This window comes from Myxine glutinosa, chromosome 2, assembly GCF_964187855.1.
Source record: "Myxine glutinosa chromosome 2, kmMyxGlut1.1, whole genome shotgun sequence".
NCBI lineage: Eukaryota > Metazoa > Chordata > Myxini > Myxiniformes > Myxinidae > Myxine > Myxine glutinosa.
This window is the reverse complement of record NC_136262.1, coordinates 134,245,216-134,256,719: the sequence shown is the minus strand read 5'-3', so window position 1 is coordinate 134,256,719 and position 11,504 is coordinate 134,245,216. Positions and strand designations below refer to the sequence as shown.

At 46.5% G+C, this 11,504-nt stretch overlaps 1 protein-coding gene across 3 annotated transcripts in view; it reads left to right on the top strand.

Annotated features, from left to right (window-relative positions):
• Positions 1-3,795: 3,795 nt before the first annotated feature.
• Positions 3,796-11,504, top strand: part of LOC137421231 (E3 ubiquitin-protein ligase znrf2) — a 90,682-nt gene continuing 82,973 nt past the window's right edge. For 2 of the 3 annotated variants that reach the window (XR_013622376.1, XM_068107084.2), the window contains exon 1: positions 3,796-4,208. Coding sequence is in view for 2 of the 3 variants with exons in the window: in XM_068107084.2 (XP_067963185.1) it covers positions 3,962-4,208 (247 nt within the window). In the remaining variant the exon portion in view is untranslated. The remainder of the gene's footprint in view (positions 4,209-11,504) is intronic. The other variant, XM_068107086.2, reaches the window with a different exon arrangement.

Sequence of the window (11,504 nt, the reverse complement as noted above, 5' to 3'; positions counted from 1 at the left end):
CAGCACAGGGGGATCGCGAGGGAAAGACAGTACAGGGGGACCGCGAGGGAAAGACAGCACAGGGGGACCGCGAGGGAAAGACAGCACAGGGGGACCGCGAGGGAAAGACAGCACAGGGGGACCGCGAGGGAAAGACAGCACAGGGGGGGCACGAGGGAAAGACAGCACAGGGAGACCGTGAGGGAAAGACAGCACAGGGGGACCGCGAGGGAAAGACAGCACAGGGGGACCGCGAGGGAAAGACAGCACAGGGGGACCGCGAGGGAAAGACAGCACAGGGGGACCGCGAGGGAAAGACAGCACAGGGGGACCGCGAGGGAAAGACAGCACAGGGGGACCGCGAGGGAAAGACAGCACAGGGGGACCGCGAGGGAAAGACAGCACAGGGGGACCGCGAGGGAAAGACAGTACAGGGGGACCGCGAGGGAAAGACAGCACAGGGGGACCACGAGGGAAAGACAGCACAAGGGGACCGCGAGGGAAAGACAGTACAGGGAGACCACGAGGGAAAGACAGCACAGGGGGACCACTAGGGAAAGACAGTACAGGGGGACCGCGAGGGAAAGACAGCACAGGGGGACCGCGAGGGAAAGACAGCACAGGGGGACCCCGAGGGAAAGACAGCACAGGGGGACGCGAGGGAAAGACAGCACAGGGGGACCCCGAGGGAAAGACAGCACAGGGGGACTGCGAGGGAAAGGCAGTACAGGGGGACCCCGAGGGAAAGACAGTACAGGGGGACCACGAGGGAAAGACAGTACAGGGGGACCACGAGGGAAAGACAGCACAGGGGGACCGCGAGGGAAAGACAGCACAGGGGGACCAGCACAAGTTGAACGACAACACGAACATTGCTGCTCAGTTGCTGAACAGTTGTGCCATAAAGGCAACCCCCCTATAGTTCGTTGCATGACAACATGTAGCCTGCAGAAGTCAGTTATGTCTTATTGAATGTAAAGATTAGCCCTTTCCCATTGTGTAGTAATAAAGACCAAATATGCGTTGAGTTAGGCAGGATGTCAAACCTTTGTGTGGTTAAAGGAAACCATTAAGATATGCAGGAAGGCGTGCCAAGGCCCACGTGACTAATGGACAGTGAAACCTTCCCTGAATAAAATAGGGAAGGAGGAATGAAACCTTCATTGGGGGAGGAGAGATCGAAGGCCAGCATGTGACCAATAGTGAGCCGGGAACCCGTCGCCATGATGCGACAAGCCTCGGCCAATGGGAGGCTCTGGAACATTTTGACGGGCGCGGGCAGGTCTGATAATAGCCCACGCGGAGCGCATTATCACTCTCTTTGCTTTTGGATTTTGCTGCTGTTACATATTTATGTGAATGTATGTGAATTACTATTCAGGGCTTTGCTTATCAATGTGTAGTCGATTAAAGGTTGTTGTGATTAAAGGGTCAGGAGCCCTTCTGAGAAAAAGGAGACCGGAAACGGAAGAAGAAAAGACACGAGGTCCGGGAGACGCGACGAGTCTTTTTCTTCCTCGCCAAGCTCGGACGCGAGCGGTATCGATTGAGCAACGTAAGATAATCGGCGTTTCAAAGCCCGTCTGGCGAGAGGAGTTACCGGGACGTGTAACTACCCTTTGACACGTCAAGTCACGGTGGGTTCATGCACGGAACCAAGCAGCTGGCACAGTTCGCCTCGCCGTCTACAAGGCCGCGTACGGGTCGCACCTTGGGCCGCGCGCGCTGGGCAAGCCGCGTGTTGCTTTGCCTGCTTTACATTACCCGCTTTGCTTGGCCAGGAGGTGTGCGCTGCAGCCGTTGTTCCCGGTATGGGACGTGCCCGGTGAAAGCACGTCAGGAAGGGTCCGGTCAACCGCCCACGTGCGGAGATCGAACTACAGGAGTACGGAGACATTGTGAGAGACATTGACCACGGAGGGAGTCGGGAGTGGGGCTCACGTGAGGAATGTATAAGATGGCCATCTTAGAGTTAATGTAGATGAGTTTACATCTTTGTACTATTGATTGCTGATTGTTGATGGTTGATTGCTCGGGGAATATATCCTTGATTATTCCGGATCCTTGGTGTGGGGTTTTTTCTTGGTTGGAATTCATATTGATTGCGTTACGAAAGCGCATACATAATAAATCTTTCTGGCGGAGTTCCTCTCACGGTCCGGGGGTCACCGAGACCAGGTAGTCACCGGGAGGACCACGTAACACTGCGCTACACCACCTGTTCTGGACTCTTGTTGTGGATTTCGCCACATCGACGACCTCCTGCTCTGTTCTCTCTTTGCCTCGTGGACGACACGATTCTCTTTGCCTGGGATTTTGCCACGTGGACGACACCCTGCTCTGGATTCTTGTTTTGGTTCCACCAGACGACACGTGTTTTGGCCTTTGTTCTTCGTCGACACCCATCGCTTATGCGCCGATCTTTTGCGCCATCTGGCTGACCTGCAAGTGTTGGCCTTTCGACACGACTCACCTGAGCTGAAGTTGTCTGCCTGCGTGGCAGCTCGTCCCACCTGCGCTGAATTTACCTCATCCAGGCTGCACGTCATGATCAAACTGCGAGCCGCGCACACCAGACCACGTGGTCACCAGCGAGGCAATTCCAGCACGTACATCGGTACGCCCTTAACCAGTGTCCTTTTCCCCTGTGTGTGTGTGTGTGTGTGTGTGTGTGTCAGAGTGTGAAGGCGCCAAGTCGGGGTTATTATTAAGCAATAATTGATGAGCTGTATCTTCGCCTCTGTTTCTCTGTGCCTTCAAAATAAAAGGCTGTACATTCTGTTGTTACTTTCCAACCTGTTTGGTACGTCTTTTCTCCATTGGCCTAGCATCATCCGGGACCAAATTCGACTAGACTCAGGTCCATAAATCTCGTGGGGTAACGCCGCTTTCCACACCGTGCAAATTCACTCGGCACCCATAAGGTGTGGGAAAGTGAGGGTTCGATCGCGTGGTTCTTCGGCACGCGCGTGCACCTTGATCCGTGCACCTTGAAGGTATTCGTGATTCTCCGGTATTAACCGAGGGGAATCAAGCAACAAAATTGTTGTCAATAAGGGGGACTTTTGCAGCCGGCCCCCGCAACAAAATTGTTGTCAGGAGTGGGGATTTGAACTCGAACGACCACGACAATATTTATGGGGTGAAAGGGGGCCACAATGGTCAAATACGTCATACATCTTGTCAGACTGTCTATATAACGCAGGTGTTGCCTAAAGTGTAATCCCAATGGAATTCCCAGGTGATCGTTGTTAAAATAAATAATGCTGATCCTCTTTTCGGAGAAATGCCCTCAATGAGTTTCAGGGCTGCTTGTGGGTGACGTTATTTGTAGACACAACTTGACGATCCGAGGCGAGCTGCATGTAATCTGGAGCTTAATACCGCAATTATAACGGGTATAAAAGGAATTCGTGCAACAGGTTTTAGAGCCTTTGGCAAGTTTGCCGCGGCCTGTAAGCAAAATACTGTAAGTGAATCTTAATTCAAATTGCGTCTGCGTCCCAGGCGGGCATCCACCGATGACGTCACCCCATGCACCGATGACGTCACCCCATGCACCGCAGGCGTCGGTGATCCTTATTTTTAACGTACTTATGGATTGACTGAACCTGATGAATATTTTTGGTTTTACTTTTATGCATTAAAAAGTGAAATTATTCCTGTCATATACATATTGAGGGAAAATAGCTCTCGGAATGTTTAAGCACGAGCTGTGCGATTTCATTTGTATTATAACGGTTCGTGGAATACAATAATAATTAATAACAATAATTAATATATCGATTATTATTCAAATTACAATTACTATCTGTCACCATTGTCGATGGATATTCTGAGGCGGGAGGAGGAGGAAGTGAAACAGCGACCTCTGTCTGCTATTGGCTAGATCGGGGGATAAGGCACTGAGGCGGGCAGACAGGTCCGGACAAAAGACACACAGATACGGACGGACAGGCTTGAACGGACTCCGTTGGCCCACATGGGCGCCAAGCCGAGCGCTCAGGGCCGCCCTCGGCCTTGCCTGGGCACGGCTCAAGTTCCTGCCTCGCACTCCGCCGACCCGTACGGACCCCTCACAGCACGGGAAAGGGCCCAACACGTCGAAAGGATCGCCCTGCCTGGAGCTAGACCCGCAGAGGATGGACCCAGACGGATTCTGGGCCTGCTAGAAGCGTCCGATTTGTCCCAGGTTCTGCCCATCCGCCTGACCCCGCACCTGCTCGGAGGTAAGCCGGTGAAGATGACGTCAGGGGAGTAAAGGGGTTGTGCTCGACTGTGTACATGAAGGGTGTCCGCGAGGTTAGGCCGTTGTCTGTTTCCGCTGTACTGGCTGTGTACAGTACAGTACAGTGCGCACATAGCATACGGTGTGAGGATCTTAGTCTTTTGTATTTATTTTTGCTGATTAAACACGAGGCCATGCTGAAGGTGCGCAGGTTCGGATAGCGGTACACAATGTATCATGAACACGAACATGAGGATACGTTTGTTCACTTTGCTTCTCTATATACAGTAAACACCCTGCCTGGTGCTGCTCTAATATTAATAACTCGTTAACAACAGTTCACGTGGATATACTCCACTCATTCATACGGAAACACATGAATCATTCGTTACGAACACACGTGACATGAATTATTCATTACGAACACACGTGACATGAATCATTCATTACGAACACACGTGACATGAATCATTCATTACGAACACACGTGACATGAATCATTCATTACGAACACGCATGCCTTGAATCATTCATTACGAACACACGTGACATTAATTATTCATTACGAACACACGTGACATGAATCATTCATTACGAACACACGTGACGTGAATCATTCATTACGAACACACGTGACATGAATCATTCATTACGAACACACGTGACATGAATTATTCATTACGAACACACGTGACATGAATCATTCATTACGAACACATGTGACATGAATTATTCATTACGAACACGCATGCCTTGAATCATTCATTACGAACACACGTGACATTAATTATTCATTACGAACACACGTGACATGAATCATTCATTACTAACACACATGACATGAATCATTCATTACGAACACACATGACATGAATCGTTCATTACGAACACACGTGACATGAATCGTTCATTACGAACACACGTGACATGAATCATTCATTACGAACACACGTGACATGAATTATTCATTACAAACACACGTGACATGAATCATTCATTACGAACACACATGACATAAATTATTCATTATGAACACGCATGCCTTGAATCATTCATTATGAACACGTGATATTAATTATTCATTACGAACATACGTGACGTGAATCATTCATTACGAACACACGTGACATGAATTATTCATTACGAACACACGTGACATGAATCATTCATTACGAACACACGTGACATGAATCATTCATTACAAACACGCGTGACATGAATCATTCATTATGAACACACGTGACATGAATCATTCATTACGAACACACGTGACATGAATCATTCGGTACGAACACACGTGACATGAATCATTCATTACGAACACACGTGACATGAATCATTCATTACGAACACGCATGACATGAATCATTCATTATGAACACACATGACATGAATTATTCATTATGAACACGCATGCCTTGAATCGTTCATTACGAACACGTGACATGAATCGCTCATTACGAACACATGTGACATGAATCGTTCATTATGAACACATGTCACAGGGAATCGTTCATTACGCACACACGTGACATGAATCATTCATTACGAACACATGTGACGAATCATTTATTACTAACACACATGATGTGAATCCTTTATTACGAACACACATGACATGAATCGTTCGTTATAGACGCATGACGTGAATCGTTTGTTACGAACACACGTGACGTGAATCGTTCATTACGAACACACATGACATTGCTGTGGTCTCAAGTTTAATTTGGGTGAGGTTTTTCTATATACCGTTTTCAAAGCCAAAGGAAGAGCTGAATTATTGGGGGAAATGGATCGACAGACAAAATTGGGCCAAGCGGAAAACAGTGGAATGAAAACATGGATGGATCACAGAACATGGAGATAATTTCAGGAGAAAGGTGGAAACAGGGTCTTGGTGGGGAAAGGATGGAAATGGGCTTCATTAACCAACCTTACCAGCAGTGTATTGATCTTGCCGAGTTTACAAACTCCCTTTCATCTACCTGACTTGTGGTTAATGAAACACATTAACCACCAAAGTTAGCCTGGCCATTGAAAAACTTTTTGCAGTAGCCACATGCTTCCACATTAGCCAAGCTAACCACTTGCTTTTACATGAACCAAGGTACCCACTTGCTTTTACATGAACCAAGGTAACCACTTGCTTTCACATTAACCAAGGTAACCACTTGTTTTCACATTAACCAAGGTAACCACTTGTTTTCACATTAACCAAGGTAACCACTTGCTTTTACATGAACCAAGGTAACCACTTGCTTTCACATTAACCAAGGTAACCACTTGTTTTCACATTAACCAAGGTAACCACTTGTTTTCACATTAACCAAGGTAACCACTTGCTTTCACATTAACCAAGGTAACCACTTGTTTTCACATTAACCAAGGCCACTTGCTTTCACATTAACCAAGGTAATCACTTGCTTTTACATTAACCAAGCTAACCACTTGCTTTTACATTAACCAAGGTAACCACGAGCTTCCACATAAGCCACATTAACCACATGCTCCCACATTACCCAAGCTAACCACTGGCTGCCACATTAGCCACCGGCTGCCACATTAGCCACTGGCTGCCACATTAGTCGCTGACTGCGACATTAGCCACTGGTTGAAATAATGGATCCCATTATCATTTTGGTGCAAGAAATTCCACCGTTGTAATGCTTGTTATGAACCTGCGGTATCACTTTAAGGTGCCCATTATGATTTGTCTCTGTTGATTACTTGGGTCATCAGGTGAAAGTGAATGCTAATGTGGTGTGTAGTTATTTATCGTGTGTGCATCACCTTGCTGCCCGTTGCATCCTATATTGTGATGTCGTTATGCTGTGGATTCAGCCCCTCTTTTATGGAGGGAAGGAATTTAGAATTTGGTCACGGTACCGGTGTACAAGGTACCGTGACACCTTCTACCTCCACGGACGAATGCTTGCAGATGGGACAATTGACTTGATGTTCTTTCTGAGGCATGGTGTCCTCTTTGATGCAACCAAAAACATTCCAGCCAAAGTGAAATATTTCTCAATTACTAATCTTTATAATAATAATAAAAATAATAATTCATTTATTTTATATAGCGCTTTTCCAGAAGCCCAAAGGCGCTTTGACAGAGTGGAAAACATAATGCATAACAATACATGAAAACAACAATTGCAAAAAGACAAGAATCAATAGGGAAATATTTAAAGCAAAAGGAGGGAGAAGGAGAAGAGATAGTCAGGGGTTAAATGCTGTGGGTTGAATGTTGAATGCAGCGTTGAACAGGTGGGTCTTTAGTGATGTTTTGAATGTGGTGAGTGAGGAGGAGTCTCTGATGGTGTGAGGTAGTGAGTTCCAGAGGGTGGGAGCAGTGATGGAGAAGGCCCTGTCCCCCCAGGATCTGAATTTGGTCCGGATGGAGGGGGTCAGGAGGTTGGTACCAGCAGAGCGGAGGTTGCGGGTGGGAGTGTTTCTGGAGAGTAGGTCAGCCAGGTAGGATGGGGCCAGGTTATGGAGGGCTTTGTATGTCAAGAGGAGGATTTTGTACTGGATTCTCTGGGGGATGGGGAGCCAGTGAAGCTTGTAAAGGACGGGGGTGATGTGGTCACGGGTCCGGGAATGGGTGAGTAGACGGGCAGCGGAGTTCTGAATGTATTGGAGTTTATTGGTGATTATTGAGGGTGAACCATAGAGGAGGCTATTGCAGTAGTCCAGACGGGAGGTGATGAAGGCGTGGATGAGGGTTTCTGCAGCCGTGGAGGAGAGGGATGAGCGGAGACGGGCAATGTTTTTCAGGTGAAAGAAGGCTGACTTTGTGATCTGTTTAGTGTATTTGTCGAAGGAAAGGGTTTGGTCAAAGATGACGCCAAGATTCCGGATGTGAGGGGAGGTGGATACTGGGATACCGTCGATGTTGAGGGCAAAGTTATGGGTTGATTTTGTGAGCGTTTTTGGGCCAATGATGATTATTTCAGATTTATCACAGTTAAGCTTGAGGAAGTTGATTTGAAGCCAGGATTTTATTTCAGTGATGCAGTTTGTCAGGATAGAGTGGGTGTCGGTGGAGACGGACTTGGTGGAGATGAAAAGCTGGATGTCATCGGCGAAGCAGTGGAATTGGAGACCATGACGGCGGATCAAGTGACCGAGGGGGGACAGGTAAAGGATGAAGAGGAGGGGGCCAAGAACTGAACCTTGGGGGACACCTTGGGGGAGGGGAGCAGTGGGGGATTTGCAGTTATTGATGGAGATGAACTGGCGTCTGTCAGAGAGGTATGATTTAATCCAAGAGAGGGCAGTGCCGGTAACGTTAAAGGTGGATTCAAGTCGGGTGAGGAGGATGGTGTGATCGATGGTGTCAAAGGCAGCGCTGAGGTCGAGGAGGACGAGAATGTTGAGGTTGCCAGCGTCAGAGGAGAGGAGAAGGTCGTTGGTGATTTTGAGGAGAGCAGTTTCAGTACTGTGGTTGGAGCGGAATCCGGATTGGAATGTTTCATACAGGTTATTGGCAGAGAGATGATGTTTGAGTTGAGTGGCTACAGCGCGTTCCAAAACTTTTGACAGAAAGGGTAGGTTGGAGATGGGTCTGAAGTTGTTTAGGGTGTCAGGGTTTAGACCAGGTTTTTTTAGAATGGGGGTAACAGCAGCAATTTTGAGGGATGGTGGGACGATGCCTGTAGACAGGGAGGAGTTTATTGTTGCAATGATAAGTGGAGAGAGAGCAGGGAGGGAGGCCTTGACAAAGCTGGAGGGGTTGGGGTCAAGAGTGCAGGTGGCAGTTTTCATTCCTATGAGGAGTTCAGAGAGGTCAGTAGGGGAGACTGGGGAGAACCGAGACAGGGGATGGCAGGACAAGGGGGGGCAGGTGGTTGGAGGGGGAGGGGGAGCGGGTGTGGCGGTGGTCAAGCTGTTGTAGATGTTGTCAATTTTGCGTTGGAAGAAAGAGAGGAAGGAGATGCAATTGTCTACTGTGAATGACTGGGTGGTGGTGTTCAGGGGGCGGAGGAGTTTGTTTATTGTCGAGAAGAGTGCTTTTGGGTTTCCGGAGCCAGAGTGGATAATTTGAGAGTAGTAGGCGGAGAGTGCTGGTTTGTGCTGTAATATTTTGTCCTATAATAATAGTGCTATAATAGAATTTATAGAGTGCTATAATAATAGTGCTTGTTTGTGTGTCTGTCTGTAACAATCCTTTTTTGGTTGGACAAATCGGATTGGTTGGACAGCTGCTCTGACTCCACCCACAGTTATAATTTTGATGCGTATTTAAGATGCTGCACAAAGAATATAATTAATTTACGATAATTTATTAACCCAGTTCGGCTACTTTATAATCACATATTGAAAAATTACACCGATAGACAAATGACAGACGGTAATAAACCACGACCTATCGGGCATACACTTACTGTTTCGATCGCGCTTTCCGTGACGTCACCAATGCCATGAGGTAATGAATAAATATGTAATTGAGATATAACAATTTACCCGTTTGCTTTGAAGAATGAGAATAAAGGGGGAGGGAGGGTGTTATGTCTGGTTTAAGACTTTGCGTGGTGAGGGAGTTTGAAGACAGATTTCATTCTTATAGCCGCCATGTTGGTGCTCACTGCTATGCGAAAGCAAAGACACCTCAGAGCTGTCACATTCACAATCGTTATGCACTTCCTGATACGTCTTTCCTTCATTGTGAAACTACCAAAGTGACAGTTAAAAGGATTTTGAGCTGATAGGTGTTACGGTCTTGTGAAGATCGGCTTTGGTGATCAAAACAGCGGTCTGTTAACTTACGCACCGCACCGCCCAAATTGCAATATGGCATTTTCTCAAGCAGAGATTAAACCCATGTCGTTTGAAATTTGTCCGAGTATTTACTTAATAACAATGTGTATATACATCAGGAAGAAGATAAATGGTTTTGGATCGTTTCTTGTAACATATCTTTTCCGCATATCTCGTGGGATTGTGAGTTGGACAGGCGACTGTGCACATGTGATGGGCCGTGCAGTGAAGATTTTCTTTCCAACAGGACAATGACCCCAAGTATACAGCCAAAGCAACACTGGAATGGTTTCAGAACAAGAGTGTGAAAGTCCTTGAGTGGCCCAGCCAAATCCCAGACATGAATCCCATTGAAAATCCGTGAAAACACGTGGAGATTGCTGTTCACCAATGCTCCCCATCCAACCTGACAGAGTTTGAGCAAATCTGCAATGATGAATGGGAGAAGCTCCCCAAATTCAGATGTGCAAAGCTGGTACAGACATACCCAAGAAGACTCAAAGCTGTAATTGCTGATAAGGTGCTTCTACAAAGTATTTACTCAGGGGGTTTGAATACTTATGTAAATTAGATATTTCTGTATTTTATTTTTAATAATTATGTAAAGAAATTCCACATTGGCATTATGTGGTATTATGTGTAGATCAGTGACAAAAAATCTCAAATTAATCTGTTTTAAATTCAGCCTGTGACACAGCAAAATATGAAAAAGTCAAGGGGTGTGAATACTTTCTGAAGGCCCTGTAAGTTTAAATTGGAATTCAGGATCTGGATGCCTTGGAGATAGCCAGGTATGGGGATGTTGGCAGGACTTCACTTGTGGATACTTGTGGTTGGCAGGCCTGTGTGTTTATAGATGATGGTTTCTGGGGTTGGTGCAGCGCAGGCATGATCGGCCAAATGGCCTCCTCCTGCACCAAAGTTCCTTGTGTTTTGAATACTCTGTCGTAGTTGCTATTGTTTTGGAATTATCACTTGCACCTCACCGCTGATGCTGTGTTCATGTTATTTATTAATTTGCATACAAGTTGAGGCTCGTGGAAGAGCTATAACACAGAATGGACCAGAACACGTGTTTGCCTCACATGTTTGCTAATTGCCAAGGGTTTGTCATTAAAAAAAAAAAACTTTCAGCCATGTGCTTGAACATGTATGAACAGATCCTTTCCAATCACCCGTCATTGTGAGATTTATGCGGCATTGTTTGCAAAATAGTTTCACTTGTCACTGTCTGTGCACAAGGGGATTTTTTTGCAGTTGTAAATATCTTGTGCCACATGTAAAACCATACGACGTTCCACCGAAGTGTTGTTACATTTGCATCAGCCAAAGAAAAGGTTTTGGAAAAAGAAGGCTTTGTAAATTACATTGTAAAAGAATCTATGTAATGTTCAGCAATCTCAGGCACAGTCAAAATACCTCTGTTTATATAACTGCCTCCAGAAGCTTGTTAGGTCGTGCGTTTCTATGCATGGTGATTATTAGTGCGGCCTAAGACAAGCGGACCAGTGTAAAGGGTGATTTAACACCCTCACCT